Genomic DNA, 17,982 nt, shown 5'->3' with positions numbered 1-17,982 from the left:
CTCAAATTTATTCAAATACTTTTTTTAAAAAAAATTCAGATTATTATCTCTAAATATGCATAGATAAATGAGATAAAAGGAGTAGAAGAGAAAACAAACACAGAGATGCCATATTTTCATGAAGAACTCAATCCACATCTTTTGCCCTGAACCCTGCCATTTTTGTGTCTGGGACAATATCTGCCTTTACGAATAGAGAAGAGAGGAATGTTTTCACTTAGCTGAATATTATTTTTCCTATCATGTATACTTTTTGCTTTAATTTTTGTGTAGGTTAATGCCGAACCTATTCCAGAAGAACCTAGCAAAAGTCGAGCCCCTCCATCATTTGAAGTTTCTGCACACTACTTTGTCTCGGAAAGGTCTGGAGGAGTTTTTTGATGATCCCCAAAACTGGGGAGAAAAAACAGTAAAGTCGGGTGAGCTATATATAGCTTTTCTGATTGTGTCTTTGAGCCAATTGTGTTCAGCTGAAATCTGACCTATTTTGCATTGTAAGAGTATTCATAGTTACATGAAACTTTTATATATATATGTTTACTTGCGTATATTTATGTGCTAATACATCTTTATACTTGTTAACTTTCTTTTCTTCTTTGTGTATTTTGTGTTTATATGAGTAAGTAACTATTATGCAGCAAAATATTTGGCTGTAAATCACCTGCCTTGCTCTTATGTGATACTAGCTCACAGAAGAAACATTCTTTGTTCAAATATACTGTTGAAAAATAAACTATCTTGTCTTTTTATTTCAATGTAGGGATTCACCCTGTAGCTTTCTCGTCTTCATCCTCTTACAAACACATCTGAACAATACATAAGTCATTGCACTGAATGTATATTCAAAGCAAATTTGAGTATACACAAGGATAGTTTTTCAAGCGGTAATATTTTTAATTATTAGTTCCTATTTGTTGGGTTAGCTGGGTCTGCAAAGGATGTATACTTTTTCAGAGAAAGCAACTATATTCTGTTAGACTGATTTTTTTTTTTTGATAACTTTTATAGGAGATGCATGGAATATAAAGCAGCTAAGGGGCAAGAGTAGTGAAGATTTGCACAAACTTTGGTAAGTAAGCTTCAGTGAAGTAGCTTCTCATCTTTTAAAGCAGCTCTGCAGATTTTATGAAAATGTGACTGCATTAGTCTGCCGTACAGCACCACGTGCTTAAATCTGCTTTGGTCTTGGCGCAGCCCAAATTCTAATACTAGTTAGAATATGAAAGCTGTAATGCAGGTGGTAGTGTTGTAGTTGTGTCCAGTACAAAGGGTTCCGGTTTGGCACAAAGAGGTCAAGTTTGATACTGTAGAATCCTGAACTTCGAAGTTCTTCAAACTACAGAAAAAAATTTGGTTGGAAGGGACCTCTGGAGCTCATCTAGTCCAACCTCCTGTTTCAGGCAGCCTAACCACTGAAAATTAGATCAGGTTGCTCAGGTCTGTGTCCATTCAAGTTTTGAAAATCTCTGAGGCTGGAGCTTGCACCGCTTCTCTAGGCAACCTATGCCATGGCTAAACTACTACTTAATTATTACTGTGGACGTATCTATATATATATAGATATATATTTTTTTTACTTCTATCCAACTGGTTCCCTTATTGCAATTTATGACTGCTATGTCTTGTCCTTTTGCTGTGCACCTGTAAGAAGAGTCTGGCTCTGTTTTCTATGTAACCCAGTAGTGCAAGACTGCTGTTAACCTCTTCTCCCTCCCCGCCGCTGCCTTTTGTCCAGGTTAAATAAACCCATCTCCCTCAGCCTCTCCTCATGTCATGTACATCAGCCCTGCCCTGCCCTCCGCACCTCTGCCAGACTCTCTCCACTCGTCAGCATCTTTTTGTCTCTCTTTATGGAGCTCACAGGTATAGGATATGGGATTGCAGGTTGGACCATTGTGCTCTATCCAGCAGGGTAGTGAGTGAATAATTGCCAGTGGATCTAGAAATTATTTTTGAAGTACTGCTATGCTTTTTGATCTAGGTATGTCCTACTGAAGGAAAAAAACATGCTTTTAACTTTAGAACAAGAATCAAAGCGACAACACAGGCCAATGCCGAGTCCAGAACGATTAGAAAAGGTAACTTTTTCATATGAGCTAAAAATGTAACTCTACATAAAACGGTTGAGTGAAAGGTGAAACCTTTGCAAGCTTGTTAAAGACCATTTTTTAAGTTATCCCATTTTGAGTATGAGCATAAACAAATGTGCTCAAGCAACACTGTGGGAAAGGCATTTCTACTTGTTATATATGGTTGTTATGAAATATTTTACTATCTTCATTCCCTGAAACTGCCTTTGAGGATTTCTAGAAACACTTCCTGTTCAAGTTATAACCTTCTCTGTATTCTTATTGTTCACTTTTTTTTTTTCCAGCTTCCAACTGTTGCTAGCTTTTTGCCTCCGAGATTGTCTTCTCCAAACTCGTGTTCTTTGGTTCTTTGCTGTTCCCTCTTTTGCATTATCATGATTCGGACACTGACTTATTAAATTCTTCCCTCTATATCTTTACAATTGAAAACTTAATTTACTTATCAGTCCTCTGTCATTTCTGTGCTGGTGTCTCACAGCTGTAAATCTCCACTCTGACTGTCCAGTTAAATAATCTAGCTGTTTAACGAGATATCTGAGAATGTATTATATGTCCATTTATCCAAATTCATTTTGGTAAAACCTGAAATTTCCCTTTTTCTGAATTTCTTTCTCTGGTTAATTGTGTGGCTCTATTTACCATAACATGCATCTGCATGATTTTTGTCGTCTTAGTCATGCATGCATTTATTTGGCCTCCTAATCTTGTCCATTTGTCACTGTACTTATAAATTATGGAAGATCTAGTATAAAACTTTCCTCTAGATCTCCCACTGGATCTTATTATCATTTATCATAATACTGTTCCTCAACTGTCTTTTGTGATTCCCATCCTGAACAGTATTTTCTGTTCAGTGCCACCTGCACCACCCATGTTCAGCAGCTATGAATCATGGTAGTACTTGTATTGGGAGGGATTTTTTTTTATTTTTTAAATAAAGGGTCCCAATGCTTCATAAGTCAAATCTGCTTTTTTGAGCCTAACCCCAAAATGAACAGGCAACCAGTAAGAAGATAAGCAGCAGTTTAATACTATAATTGCACTGAGACAAAATACAGCAATCGGCTTATTAAAATTAGCTCTGCCAGCTTCCCAGAGGGTTTAACATGTTGCCATGTGTAATGTGCGCTATAGTAATCTTATGAGACAGACTTGCCTAAAAACCTTCAACTCAAATGTCATAATTTGGTCAATGTAGCTTTCTAATCAACTAACAGACACCGAGACTGTAACCAGACTCCAAAGTACAAACTAAAATAACACGTAGCCATCACAGACGGTCTGACAGAAATATGGATAGCTTATCTTCTCTTTGTTTCTCCTACTTCCTTTCCTCTCCTGCCTCAGAGCTTTCCATACTTCTAGCATCAGGCGTTATAGCTGGCTTTGAGTCTTAGCCAGCTAGTCTTTAACGAATATTCAGACTGTCAGTTATTTCATCTATGTTCTGCTTGTAACCTAGATAGCTTTTTAAAACACCTATTCTGTAGTATTCTAGTACACAGTGCTGTAGTATATTACATAGGTCTTACTAAGCTGTTTCACTTAGTCCACAAATGTGAGGTTACTTATGATGGAACTTTTAGTATATTTTACCTATGTCTTTCCTTTAAATTTTGTCTAAAAGATCTTCACTTGAGATTTTTTTAAGTTGTCAGATTGTATTTTGTTGGCCCATCCTGAAACTATTTCCTATCTTCAGGTAGAAAAATCTATGAAAAGAATAGATTTGGTTGTCAGAGAAAGAGAAGATGCTTTGAGGCTTTTACAAACTGGCCAGGAAAAACCAGTACCTGGCGAGTGGAGACAGGACTTCTTAGGACGCACCTACTGGTACGGAAAAGAGAATTTTTGTTTTATATGTTTGAAGTTTTCTTGTGGTATTTCTCTTTACAAGAAAAAACATCCTTCTGATCTAATCAGGAAAGGATGCATGTAAAAGGAAGCATGTTTACTAGTCAGCTTTCAGATGCTTTTTGATATGTTATGTTGCTGTAACCGTTGATAAATAATTCTGTCACTAAACACCACCCTTAAACATAACAGAGGTAGTTCCATGAAAATAATACAGTTTCTGTATTGAGAGGACGTCTGTTACTGTGGTGATTCCATAACGTGTATCCATAAACCACCGAGTACTGTTCAGCTTGAACCATCTTGGAGGTTCCTAGTTTAAGGTAATATCCACATACTGAGGGACAACTGTTGTGACTGCATCTCCCGGAGTATTGAATGAGATGATACATAAGTATATGTTGGAATTTCCTACTAGTCTTGACAGATATTTAATTTTGTTAACTTTAACTTTCTACCTTAAAACTATTTAGTGTCCAGATACTTTGAATAATCTGTAATTTCAGGTGATGACACTGAGGTCCCTGGCAGGAACTGCTATTTCATTACAAACAGTGTTATACCCTTATTGTATTGGCATTTGAAGCAGTCTGTGCAATTTAGCTCTGTGGTAAAAGTGTAGGTAACAAAAGGTCACACGTTATTGTAATGATGAATTTTGAATACTTTATCTATAAAATATAAATCAATAGAGTACCAAATATACTAACCACTAGATTTATATCGCTGTAGATAAGGCTTCTGCACATCTCTTTTCACTTGGAAACAGTGCCCACAAAGAAGGGTTTGCCCATTTATTTGAAAGTCCGGCCCCCAGTTAAAGCAGTGGGTGGGTGGGCACCACACAGAAAGGTCTCGAAGCACAAGCAGATACTCTGCAGTACACACAGAGTGGGTCTGGCAATCTGGATGCATTGGAGACTGTAGGTAAGTCTGTACAAGCCATCTGTGCAGCCCATATGCAAGGGAAATCCCAAACAGAAATAATGGAGTCTTATATTTAGAGGGAAAGTCTTCTGTTGCTCAAGCAGTTTTGCACTTGACATGACACTCAAACACTGGCATTAAAAAACTGTGGTAGAAGCAAAGATCTCTTCACAGATCGGTTTGCTCACAACTCTTTAAAATTAATTTCTTAGAAGGAATAACTTCTAAAAATATAAATGCAAAGAATTGCTATCTATGTTGTGCCATCTCTTCAAAGGTCTGTGGTTTTTGAAGTGAGATGCCTTTTTCCAGAAAGGCGCTGAGCTACAGATGAGATGTACAGAGTTACAAATCAAGCCAACAGTGGAAATGAGAGTAAATGTCTAAATACAAGTTCTGCGACCTGCCAATCAGACCACTTTATCCTCCTACAGTAACCAAGGAGAAGTCTGGTAGAATCCAAGAATGAAGATGCAAAGTATACATTGTGTAATCAAGTTCATTTATCTTTAACAGGTATACTTACAAGGAGTGGCCAATACCATGGTACTTGAACAAAAAATACAAAAAAAGGAAATTCTTTTACTTACCTCATGTAAATCGCTTCATCAGGTAAAAAGTTTTTTTTTTTTTTTGACATCGAAAATTATTTTCTGATCTGTTCCTCCATCATCCTCCTTCCACTTTGCAAAGAAAAAACAACAATGGTCTATTTTTTACAGCTAGTAGACCAAAAACAAGGCTTTAATAATCTCACAATGCCTGTTTCCTAGAAAATTTGCCAAAGGGTTCAAAAGTTAAACGAAGGGGGCAGAGGCTAAAGACCTGGGGGACTTGCTCTGTTTCTTTTTCCTGTTCCCGTCTTAGTTGTTAAGAGATCTAGCTATCACATTATGTGGGAAGCACCTAATAGCCTCCCAAAGCTTATAATTTCTGTAGCATTCAAAAACAGAAGAGTATTCCATTTTGCAAGCAAAAACCACTTCTGCTTATCGAAAGCAAATTAACTCTGAAACGAGCAGTCACTAGGAGCCTCTATTTGGTTAGGGGTGTGAAACTGCTGTTTACCTCTACAATCCTCCCCAGTTCTCTCCTTGTTAAATGATCTCTTACCTTGCCTCAGATCCTTCTCCACCTCTCCCTTGATGATGTCGTTTCCTCATTCAGCCTTCAGGACTCTAGTCTCTGCTCCGTCCTCTTTTTTTCCCTTTCCCCATGTCCACCTAGTGTGACTGCAGCCATTTACCACTGACTGCTAAATCTGTATGGATCCTCGTTTGAAGTCCTTGTTCCAAGCCCTCTCACATGGAATATCTGATAGCATATCTGATAGGTAAATAGTATCCTTAATAAGCTCAGTTTGGCAAAAGTGAAGTAGAACATCACATACTATATGGATAAAATAAACTAGAAAAAAATTAAGCTATCTAAAAGCTAACCACACTAATGTCTTTGTTTCAGGCTCAGACTTGAAAAACACTTACGTAGAAGGGCAAGAAGGCAAAATCTAGAGAAGAAGAAGCAGAAGCTTTTAGAAAAGAAGTTCCCTCACCTTGCGGTGAAGTCTCAGAGCCAGTAAGCTGCTGGAAGAGCACAGCAGCCACTTGTTTGACTGTGACTGTAACGTGAAACTAAAGTTCTGAAACCAGTGAATAAGTTGACTGAGCTTTCCTGAGAGTATCCATCTTTTTATTATCTCACAAAGCTTGACCAAAATTAAATTGTGATCTGGAATTAAAGAGCAGCTTTGGAACATGCATCAAAAATTGATCCTAATAGTTGTTTCTAAAAGTGTTTGAAAATTGACAAATTAAAAAGTGAAAGTGAAGCATACATAATGAACAGTAAAAAGAAGCAGTTGCCTGCCCGATGGGAGTATAAAATGTAGGGATATTTACCCCATTTAGTTTTAACAACTGTGCATTAAAACTAGACAGAAAACAGGAGGACCTCTAAAGGTTACATACTATCCTCTTTCCACGTCTATCAGCTACAGGCATGTCACTTAAGTTGTGCTTTCTAAATGCCTACGGAAATACACTGTAGTAAATGAACTTCAGCATGCTCCAAGGAACTCTTGCCCTACTTCGTCTGGCTTGTTAGAAAGTATTGAATATTTGGCATGTGAGCTTTTAACAATGGAGTCTTTATACCTAGATTTCTAGATACCTATGACAAATTCAGACATTTGGGCAATGTTCTTCACTGTGTACAAAGTGTTTGTAGTAAGACTGACAAGCTTCTGTGAAATTAAGGTAGAAAGGTAAAAACTCTTACTGATCACTACTGTCACTTGATGGTAAATATTCTTCATGAAAGCTTTTACCTGCAACTGCAATTTAGAATAAAGTCACCTTTTACACAAATACCAGTCTTTCAGGAAGCAAAAGTGCTGTGCAATGTAATCTGATAAAACGGCAGAAACTCCAAGGGAATTAAATAACTGCAGGCTAAGCACACCCACCCACTCTTCAGCTATTCCTTTGCAGCACCCCCACTTCATAAACAGCAACAAATACTCTCTTTACAGAGGTAAGAAAAACCTATCAAGTGTTTTGCTCTAGATATGCTGCTAGAGCATTCATGGATATTATTATCATACTGTCATTCTTTTAAGAAGATACGTACAGAAGATAATAGTTAATGGACATACTGAACCCTAAGCCTGACACAGAAGAAAACTAAAATGCATAATCAATTCAGGAAGAGAAGCCCCCCAAAATCCTAGTATTTCACTGATGCTGGAATAACTTCATGAAGCATTACACTGGTCTGATGTAAAACCTAAGATACAAGTCTTGTTGACTTTCCACCATCCCAGCTTTCTTTTATGTTCTGCTTGAATGCAAACTAGACTAGGCCGCATTCTTCTATTATAACTGTAGTTGGTGACTGTGTCACTACCAGTAGCCCACTTAAGTTTGCCTCATTTTATGAGAAGTGTGTTTTGTCAACAGCTTTGAAAAGTCTGGAGCAAACAACTCTGATTCAAGAACAAAGTAATGGTCATCATGGTATCACAAAAGCAGACTGTTTTGATAAATTATTTTATTGTTTAGAGGTAATGCATAACTATTTTCAAGGAAAGAGTCCATCATTATTAATCAAGGAGTCCTTTAGGGTACCCAGAACTTAGCAGTATTGTTTACATTTTTTTTTAAACAGTTATATGCTATTTGGTTTTCCAAAGCTTTTAAGATAACTTAAAACTTAGGTTTTAAGCGAAAACTTAATTGTGTCCCGATACAGAACATCACGCAGTTGTAAAATAAAGTAAGATTAACAGCAACATAAAGCTGCATCCTGACAGCCAGTTCCTGCTGAAAAAAACCCTCCTACTTCCTCTGCCCCTGAGTGCACACTCCCTTTGCAAAATACAGGCACTTACTACCCTGCTATGAGCCAGCTGAGGGAGCTAAACCAGCAAGAAACAAGTAGGAACTGCCCCTTTCAGTTAACAGCTAGCTGCAAAATGTCAAGCCACATCCTGAGGTCTTCTATGACTGTTCTCCTAGTTTTGGAGAGGCAATTTTCTGCCTTAACGTCCCTGTCTCTAAGTGATGCTTCTCACCTACATCACAAAGGCATTCAGCATATTATATACATTCTTACAAATCAGGTGGAAAGTATTAACTGTTTACCAAAATGAAATTGCTCCATAACAGAACAATTAACAAACCAGTGCATAATATAACATTCTCTAACTGGAATGTAACATTTTCATTAGAGTTTACACTGAACTGAGTCACCCATAGCAAATTAGAAACTACAGAAATACTTTCCATTTTTAAAACAAATGAGTAACTGTTTCTCTGCAAGTACTCACAAAACTGCTCAAATGTGAAAGCCAATTTTATTTTTTAAGAGGGAAATAAGAGCAATTTAAGGCCAAAGTTATCAGCGAGGAAGACTAATATGTGAAAGTAGACAAGAGATTTTTAATAAACTTGATGCACAGGCATTTGCAAGGTTATGCCTCTATCTATTAGCTAACCTGTAAAGTTGTTCACAGGAAAAGATATTAGCGAAAATAGACATTTATACAAAAATTATAAAAATGCTTGTTATACGAATTATTGCTTTACAAGGGATGTAAACATCCTTTTTTCTATGATAGTACCAATTAGGGCTCTCAAAATTTCTAGTTTGTTAAAATGGAACTTGAATTATGCAAAAAACCCAATATAAAATTTCTACAAAAAAGAGTCCATCCCATTCCTGAGTATGCTAAAGCTATAAAATAGAAGGAGTGATGGGGAGACAGCAGTTTTCACAGTAAAAAGTTTAAGGGCATTTTCTTTCTACACACTGTTTCCCTCCTTCTTCATATTCTTGTTTAGAAATCCACATCTGTTGAAAAGTACCCTACAAAAAAAGTAAAACAAATTAAGGCTAAGTAAAACATGATTAGCTTTTCACAGAAGGAAAAAGAAAAGTCTTTACATTAAATGTGGTAAAAGGACTTGACTCCTGCTTAAGTACGTTTTCCTTTGTCTTTTATATTGCTAGTGATTAAACTGAAGTTGGGACTTTGCAGCACCAAAAGCCGATTTCCATCTCCCTTTCCAAATACTGCTAAATGCACCTCCACAAACCACTGAAGTGCTCCGTAACTTGTACCGCTAAGCTCAGGGATATGATGCAGAAACAAGTTCACCACTTCTATGATATACAACATATTACTTCTAGACATCTTATTTCAAGCCTGTACATTGCCCATTAAAAACAGAAGACAACAAATAATTAGTTTTTGGATTTAAAACTCACAGTGGCTTGTTTTTTTAGGTAGATTTGCTTTACCTTACCACAACCACAGACAGGATAGTGACTGCGGCAGCAGCATGAACTCTTCAATTCACACACACATGGAATTAATTTTTTGGGCAGCAAGTGCTGCTTAGCATAGCAACATAGTAACATAGATTTACTAACCAAAGAAGCCAAAATGGAACCACCAATCCATGAACTGAACCTCCGCTCCACTGTTGTGTTGTTTGCTATCAATTTCAGGCGCATGCTCTGAATAGAAAAGGATATTAAAAAAAGAAAAAAAATCAGATAAAAATTGCAGGCTGGAGCCCTTTAAGAGCCCGAGGACAGCACAAATAACTTGGTGTGTATATACCAACATGCGAGTGAAAAAGACCTATTTTATTAGACTTGCAGTAGCACTCACCAGCTCTGTATCTAGAACTCAAGTATGGCCATACACAAACAGAAGTATATGTGCCCTTATATCTTCTCTACGAACAGGGACCAGCAACAAATGCTTAAGGCTAAGAATAAGGCAGGTAAAGAACAATCCTACTCACAGCATATACTGTTATCTCTAGCAGAGGACTACCTGAAGTGTACAGTGGGACCAAAATGAATTAATTTCAACAATATTAAGCATCTAGTTCCTTTTTGAACCCATTCATTCTTTTTCTTTCAAGATGCCTTGTAGCAATGAATTATATGGTTTAAACATATTGTATTTCTACTGATAATTTCAGTGGATTCTCCCTCATCTATTTTAAGCAGCAGTGAATAACTGTACCTTTCTCAGCCTTTCATAACACTTATGATTTCAAGAGTCCCCATAAATTGAACATTTTTATTGAATATGGGAATTCAAGAAATATCATATTTTATACCAAGGCAAGTTCTCAAGAATACTGTGCAATGGTATTAATACTTTCTTTGACACCGAGTAAAAATTACAGGTATATTAAATCACCAGTTTGCTATCTATGAGTAGGATGTGTTGCCTGTAGAATCCAGGAAGAACAATTCCTGTTGCAAAGTGACAGGAGCTCAAGCAGAATGACTAAATGTGCCTCAAGTTAGTCAGCAACACTTCAGGAGAGAGGCCATCAAGGGAAGGAGTGACAATTGCCTAGGTTCAGTTACAGAGCTTAGAATCACAACCTGAAAGCGCGAATGGAGAAGTAGTTCAGCAGGACTGATGAATGAAGTAGTTTTCTTCTTTTCTTTAGAAAGGCGGGAGATTTCTTCCCCCCCCCGAAATCTGTTCAGCTGTTGGGTTCCTAATTAAGTTAAAGCTACAATACATGCCTGTATATTTATATAGCAGAAAAGCAAAACGATGAGCAACTCAAAGCAGTAATTTTATAAGTTGTTTTACCGGTGGAGTTTTCTGAGACAGCTCTCTGTTCAATCTGTCTGTAAAACTCTGTATTAGAGTGTTTCCGCCTGCTACAATCACACTGCCATAGAGGCCCTAGAAAGAGAATAGTAACTCACAGTATTAACTCTGAAAGCATTTTGAAAACAATTTGTTTCACAGAATAGGGAAGAATGCCACATAAGTATATGTAATCAACAGCAATAATACATCACGTGATGCCCACAGTATTACCTCTACCAATCTAATTAATGTTTTTACCACATAAAAAAAAAATTTCAAGAGAACTTTAATATTAAACTATACAAGGAAGACAGAGGCAGTATGATTATGGATTCTCTGCTATGGAGAACCTTGCATCTACAGACACCTCCTATATCCTAAACTTTTGGTTCCCTAATAGCTGGATTTTCCAACCACAAAGGAAAAAGTACCCAACAGCACTGCAACAGTTTGCCATCTAATGCTGCAGTTAGCAAACACAAACCATGGCCTAGCCTATTCAGCCAGCCTGACATGCTAGTTAAGGGGCAAAATTCTCGAACCAACCCCTGGCAGACTATCATATCTGAATCTATCCAAATTGACACCTGAGAAAATGAGAACATAGTTTTAAAAGAGAAACTTTTCCTTTAAAACCTCTCCACTGCTACTCTCCCTCAAGAAGCCAGGTATGATTAGTTATCTTTAGAAAGTACATCTATCATCCTCAAAAATCTGAGGATAACAGTCGAAGTTGTGAACATAAAACGACTATCTGAAGGCAATCCAATGCACATTATGTAGTGCCAGCTATAAAACCTGGACATTAACTATTTACATACAGGTAGAGACACTGAGTAAGAGTCAGAAAACCTGACTCCGCATTTTGTAGGACAGAAACAGTAATCCTACATGTTTTTATATACAACTATGTCATATTTAAGGAATTATTTTAACAAGTTTATCAGTATCCTAGGAAGTCCACATTCTTCAGCAACAATGTTCCAGCCAAAAAAGATTTCAGCACAAAAATATCGATGCCTTAAATAATACACGTCTGACTAACACTTACCGGTCTGATGTCTATATCGCACATTCCAACGCTTGTTGTGACAACGTGGCTCACGCCCAACATCGTGTTACCAGATAAACCCTAAAATAAAATTAGCAGTCCACATGTCATTGCTTCAAAAGAGGAAGGCACATTATAGCTCTGAATGAACGAGTATTATTTACTAAAGAGGGAGCTAAACATTTCGGGGGGGGGGTTGGGGGGGGGAAATCCTTGTTTCCTATTCAGCTTATCACCAGCCGTTTCAAACTACATTTCCTCCTTTGTTACCCCAACTCTAATACAACACCACAGGTAAATCCGATGCCGAGGAGAGCCACACAGTGTGAATATATGCATACAAAGCAGGAAATTGAGAACATTGTACAAAAGGAAGCCATGTGATAAACTATTAATTTAAAGCCTTCATATTATTATCACATATCAAAGTTGTTTTACCTTTACATTGGAAGGGTCAAATAATCCCTCAGGAATTTTTAGACGCTCAGCACCAAAGTCACAGTTATAGCCGTTGGGAAACTCGTAATGAACTGTTGGCATCTGTGCCGCTACCCTGGAGCATTAGTCAGAAAGTAACACATTAAAATACAGCGTGAACAGTCTAGTAAGTTATCTACGTAGCATTATAAACTAAGTTTTCTAAGAGAACATTGTGATTAATATGACTTAAACCTTTGATAATATTGACTGTGATCTCATGCATCTTGAAATATCAAATAAAAAAAACAATCACCTGGATGTATATTGTATTCTTACCTCCAGAAATAAGCAAATTTTGTCTAATAACCTTCCTCTGTAATAAAGCCACCCAACAGCACATGCAAAACTCATGATTAATTTTACAAGGAGGAAAATAAAGTGACATACTGTTCATCATAGGTTGAATCTGACACTTGGAGGACAGAAGCTTGGAAGTCCTGAATGACACACTATGGAGATAAGAATAACTTTGTTACGAAGAATTTCAAGTTTATAACTTAATATAAATTATAGAATTGACCATGTCTAGGTGTTTTCTAGGTCTTGGAGAGGAAAACGTGATATCCTTGCAAACAAAGCTTCTTTATAGGACACCTAGCAGGAGAAAGGACCTACTTACATTACACATGTAGTTGTGCCAAGACCTCGTGACTTGGGGTAACTTCTCTTTTCTCTTCCAATTTGCTGGTGATCCCTCACGAACTGCCTCCTGAGATGGTAGGAAATATGAATATCAGTTAACCATTTAAGCCTCCCCCTGCAAAACAAACACTTAAAGTTACTTTCCCACCTTTGAAGCAATCATGTACGGAGGAATTATCTCTATGTTCATTTCCTGAAACAATTCTCGGCACTGCATAGTAATAAAGTCTCCTGCAAGTGGTGATTTCACAATACCTAAAAGACAGAAAATGAAAAATATCTGGAATGTACTGAAGTCACAGAATAAATTCTCCCAACAAACTATTTTCAGAGAACACCGGTTATTTCCTATTTAGGAGGACACACACATATTTAAAAACAGTAATAAAACTGTAAAAAACAGTAAAAAAGCTAACTCATCTTTAACACTGCACATGGATAATAACACAATGTTATTATCCCCAAAAATCTTTTACCTTGCTGAAGTACATATCCATCATGCACTGGAATAGCAGTGGTGTGCGTTGCTCCGCTATCCAAAATGAGACCTGTGGACCGCCCATTAGCAAAACTAGCCAAAATGATTAAGGAAAATATTTTAATTTTCACCTTGGAAAAGATGCCATCATAAAATTTGAGTATAACTAGGAACATGGACTCCGGTTTTTACTCCTTGGCTTTACAAATGGACTTGCCATTTTCTGGTGTGCATTTTCTTTCTACAAAGGAGTACATAACCTCACAGAGAGAACAGCATTTACCTTCTATCTGTAAACTAACTTGAGCTTTGGACATAAAAAGGTGACAACTCAAGTTAATACAGCAAGCTCCAATAATGCAGCAAGCTCCGAGTACATCCAACTCACTTAGTTTCTGAAGCTGAAAACATGTTATTAGTCTAAAATAATTACAAATTTCAACTTAGGGCTATGGGAACATCAAACTAACTATTGTATTTAGTAGTCAGCACAATGCCATCTCAGATGTGTAATATTCTTATCCATGCTATACAATGAAAAAAGAAACTGCCTCCAAGGAAAACAGTCAGACTGGAAGGACTTCAGAACTGAGCTCTAAGTTAAAGTTCAGAAATGGAAATTGCTTACTTCCTCTCTAAATGTTTATGGAAACATTACTTTGAAAGAAAAGGGTTAGAAATGTTTTTATACTAGGAATTACCCAGAAAAAGCTTACCACATTTTCTCAAAGAAAAAAAAAATTGGCTCAACATTCCAAAGGATACGCTGTTAGAACAGCAGTTTTACATAAGAAAAAAGCAGGGATGTTGTAGTGTTCAAACATCAGTTCAGTTAGTTTTTCACGCTTTGCTCTAGTATTCCACTAGAGGAAAAAGAAAAAAAAAAAAACACAAATAAGTGATCAAAATGAAGATGTTTATCCTGAGGATCATTAGAGCATGCTCAAGGAATGCTAACAAAATAAAAAGAAATAGTTACAATTATTAGAACCATGGTTTCAAATCATACCAAAATTCTACACAGACAGATTGCTAGAATTTTACTTCCTTAGAAACTTTTCCATTCCAATTCTATTACAAAAAGATTAATATTTATCTATTACATAAAATTAAAGGAATAGCAACTTAAAAATACAGGAAGACTTCTGATAAGCAAGGGTAAAAGAGATACACAACTTTACAATTATAATAAAGATTCCTTCAAACTTCTAGAGCTCTTCCAGTATCAGTCTCTCAAAAAACTCTAAAACAAGTAACATACCCACTTTGCAGGGGAAAGATTCAACCAAGCAAGTTATTTCATGTAAGAAAAATAAATCCAGATTTTCCTGTTTTCAAGGTATCTTCCTACAGTTCTACTGTACTTGTGATTAACCAAGGATATCTCAAATATTCAGCACATCACTGAAAAATAAAAGTCTTTTCTTCTATGCCAATTTAAAGTAAGATTAGTTCTGTGAGGGGAATTCTAATGGAAACCTCTACTGAGAGACATCCATCAAGCCATCAGACAGGCAATAACCATTTCAAATTCATCCATACTCCAGCAAAGCACAACCACCTTCTCAAATGGTGCATGAAAATCATGGCAGAGGTGGGTGTTGGTTTTGTTTTTAGCTACTTCAACCAAGTTTTTAGTTTTTACTACTGAAACCAAAAAATCATCTCAAGAACATCAGCCTGCTACAATTGAACAAAAAGCGATAAAGAAAATCCTACTCAAAGAGTTTATTAAAGAAGGACATAACTACAGTATGGCATGTTAACATTTTGTATTCAGATGTTAAGATCTGTCCTTTGAATGCTGGCCACAATAAAACGTGAGAATTAGTCTTTTTTTTTTTTTTTAAAAAAAGACATTTGTAATCATCCACTTCCCTTACCTTACAAGGCCATTTACAGAAATGAAGAGAGCCAAATTAAAATTTCTTCATTATAAATATTCTTCTCTGTCATGTAATATTAGTTGTCAAGCTAAAGGCAGTGAGAGATTTCCAATGACACTTTACTAAGCATAACTTTATTGTCCTAACATTTTTTCATTTTTATTCCAGGGAATAAAGTGAAACTTATTATTTTTTGCTTCTTTGCAATAAATTAAAAACAACAGTACATGGTAAATAGTTTTTGTGTCTTGTCATAGAAAGTATTTCAAATCAGGTTTTTTTAGGCATTTTTCTTAAACAAATTACTTTCCACAATCTGGAAAAGTACTTTAAAATTGTTACTTCCTCAGTTAAGTTTTAACACCTGTAATCTACAAGCCAGTATCAGATTTGCTCAAGACATGCATGTAAACTCAGCAAAAAGATGCAGTTAAGACTTTTCAAAAATGCAAAGTTGCTTTTACTCACTGGTGCTTCAGACATTAGAACAGGATGCAAACTTGCTTCAGATTTAATATGCATCTTGTATGTGTGATCCAGAATTGCCTGGAAACTATCCCAGTCTTCAACTGTAATAACATTGAAGCAAGCAGATTAGTTTTCTTCTAAGTTTTGTTCCACTTCATGTGTACATAAAGGTTCTGAGGTTTCTTTTTTGCTAGAACTCTTTAGTCCACAGCTATGCTCAGAAGACTTATACCCCCTTTAAAAGCTTTGCAAAATTCTATTCCTCTGTAAGTATCATGATCATAACATATTAAGAACTATGCTAAAAATCTATCAACATCGTAAACTAGCTATGCTTCACGCAACTAGTGTATCAGATATCTGTTCTTATGATTTATAGCCTCCACTTATAAGCATTACAGGAAACAGCTTCCAATCTATTTCCATAAATTACCCCCTTCTTCTTTTATCAAAATTTAAATCCAAGCCACCAAATAAGGAAGAACTCTACAAGCCTTCCCTTTCATCAGACAAATGATCACTGTCATATCAAAATTTGTTTAGAAGAAACAGATCCTTTACTTTTCAGTCCTGTTCTCCAAACTCCTGAAAGAAAAACACTTAAACATATAACAACTTTTTATACGAAAGCTATGACTTTTGCAGCCTAAGTAATGCTATTTTAAGAACAGATAGAAAAAGACAGAGCACCATACTCATTCCATTTTTTAAGGGTGAAATGGCCTCCATATTTTCCCGTGGAACTCTCAGGGCATTGGTGTCTATGTAATAAGTTGGGCCCCCTTGTTTGCCTTTGTCACCGTCTATCTCCATCAGAGTGCTGCCATTGTCCCTTTCTAGCACCACACCAATAGCTGTCGGAAAATCAACCTGTAAGGCAAAAGGTAAACAGTTCATGATGATTATTCATGTTTGGGGAGGATTGCTCATAAGATTCAGGTCTTTCATTATATAATACAGTAAAAATAAAAACCCCAACATATTCTGGAAACTTGTCAACTAACAAGTTTGATGGTATTGTAACAGGTTCTAAGGTAAGTTCTAATTTTCATGTTATATTTCAATCACAGAGATTCTCACCTTTGGACAGTCTTCACCCGCATAGCCTGCTCTGACTGTATACGAGCCGATGTCAAAAACAAGAGCCCCAACTTCATCTGTAAACAGTGTTAATACAGAGGTAGTCAACGGTTATCACACTCCATTACAGTCCTGACCTGACTTTTCCCTGCCCCCTGTCCATTGGGCTGGCAAGAAGAAAAAAAGCAAATCAAGGCATATTTCCAGTGCAAGGAGAAACTTTTCTATTCAGAACTCAAGTTACTGGAGAGCAATTACAAGACCGCCAACGGGGCTTTAACTGGGACGATACAGTAAGCTGCTTTGGCGTAAGTAAAAACGGTCACTTTAACAGGGAGAGAGAAGAGGCGGCTGCATCTGAACAGGTTACGAGAGCGAGCTTTCAAGAAGCGCCGAGAAGAGTCGCACGCAGCTGGAGGCCACGCGAGCGGCGCTCACGCAGCCCGCGGCTCGGCTCGGCCCGGCCGAGTGCAAAGTACCGCGGCGGAACGGCCCCGGGAGGGATGTAAACAAGGCCTTCGGCCTCCTTCTCCTCCTCCTCGCCGCGCACGCTGGCGCCGCGGACACGGCGGGGCCGGGAGGGCTCAGCGCCGCCGCGGGGGAGGCGGGAAGCGCCGGGGCGGCGCCGGGGGGGGGGGGGGGCAGGCTCGCACGCGCCGCCGCCGCCTCACGGGACGGCGCCAAGCTCAACGGTCGCGCAGGGGCGGGGCGGGCAACCGAGGCGGCGCCGGGCTCACCTCCGCCGTACACGCCGCCGCTCATGGCTACCGCTGGGCCCGCGCCGCGCTCCCCGGGCCCGGTGTCCGCTACCGCCGCCGCCGCGCCGGCTTCCTCGGCGATCCGGCAACAATAGCGCCTTCGTCCCTCTCGCCCCCGGCGGGCTCAGCCTAACCTGC

At 37.9% G+C, this 17,982-nt stretch overlaps 2 protein-coding genes across 4 annotated transcripts in view; one reads left to right on the top strand and one right to left on the bottom strand.

The window, feature by feature from the left end:
* MRPL47 (mitochondrial ribosomal protein L47) overlaps positions 1-9,237 on the top strand; it is a 20,008-nt gene extending 10,771 nt beyond the window's left edge. For all 3 annotated transcript variants that reach the window (XM_067301640.1, XM_067301638.1, XM_013939775.2), the window contains exons 2-7: positions 274-419; positions 1,009-1,069; positions 1,982-2,078; positions 3,793-3,923; positions 5,388-5,483; positions 6,333-9,237. In XM_067301640.1, the coding sequence (XP_067157741.1) occupies positions 278-419; positions 1,009-1,069; positions 1,982-2,078; positions 3,793-3,923; positions 5,388-5,483; positions 6,333-6,450 (645 nt within the window). In that variant the 5' untranslated portion in view covers positions 274-277 and the 3' untranslated portion in view covers positions 6,451-9,237. The remainder of the gene's footprint in view (positions 1-273; positions 420-1,008; positions 1,070-1,981; positions 2,079-3,792; positions 3,924-5,387; positions 5,484-6,332) is intronic.
* ACTL6A (actin like 6A) lies at positions 7,903-17,982 on the bottom strand. The gene is made up of 14 exons (XM_067301637.1): positions 17,824-17,982; positions 17,087-17,163; positions 16,702-16,876; positions 16,007-16,107; positions 14,418-14,515; positions 13,651-13,745; positions 13,323-13,429; positions 13,152-13,241; positions 12,920-12,981; positions 12,491-12,605; positions 12,053-12,133; positions 10,999-11,094; positions 9,804-9,890; positions 7,903-9,236 (listed from the first exon to the last, which is right to left on the bottom strand). The coding sequence occupies exons 1-14, from the start codon at positions 17,846-17,848 to the stop codon at positions 9,156-9,158; spliced, it is 1,290 nt and encodes a 429-aa protein (XP_067157738.1). The 5' UTR covers positions 17,849-17,982; the 3' UTR covers positions 7,903-9,155.

This window comes from Apteryx mantelli, chromosome 9 (assembly GCF_036417845.1).
Source record: "Apteryx mantelli isolate bAptMan1 chromosome 9, bAptMan1.hap1, whole genome shotgun sequence".
NCBI classification, from domain to species: Eukaryota; Metazoa; Chordata; class Aves; order Apterygiformes; family Apterygidae; genus Apteryx; species Apteryx mantelli.
The sequence above is the reverse complement of the archived record's forward strand: the minus strand, read 5'-3'. Positions and strand labels throughout refer to the sequence as shown.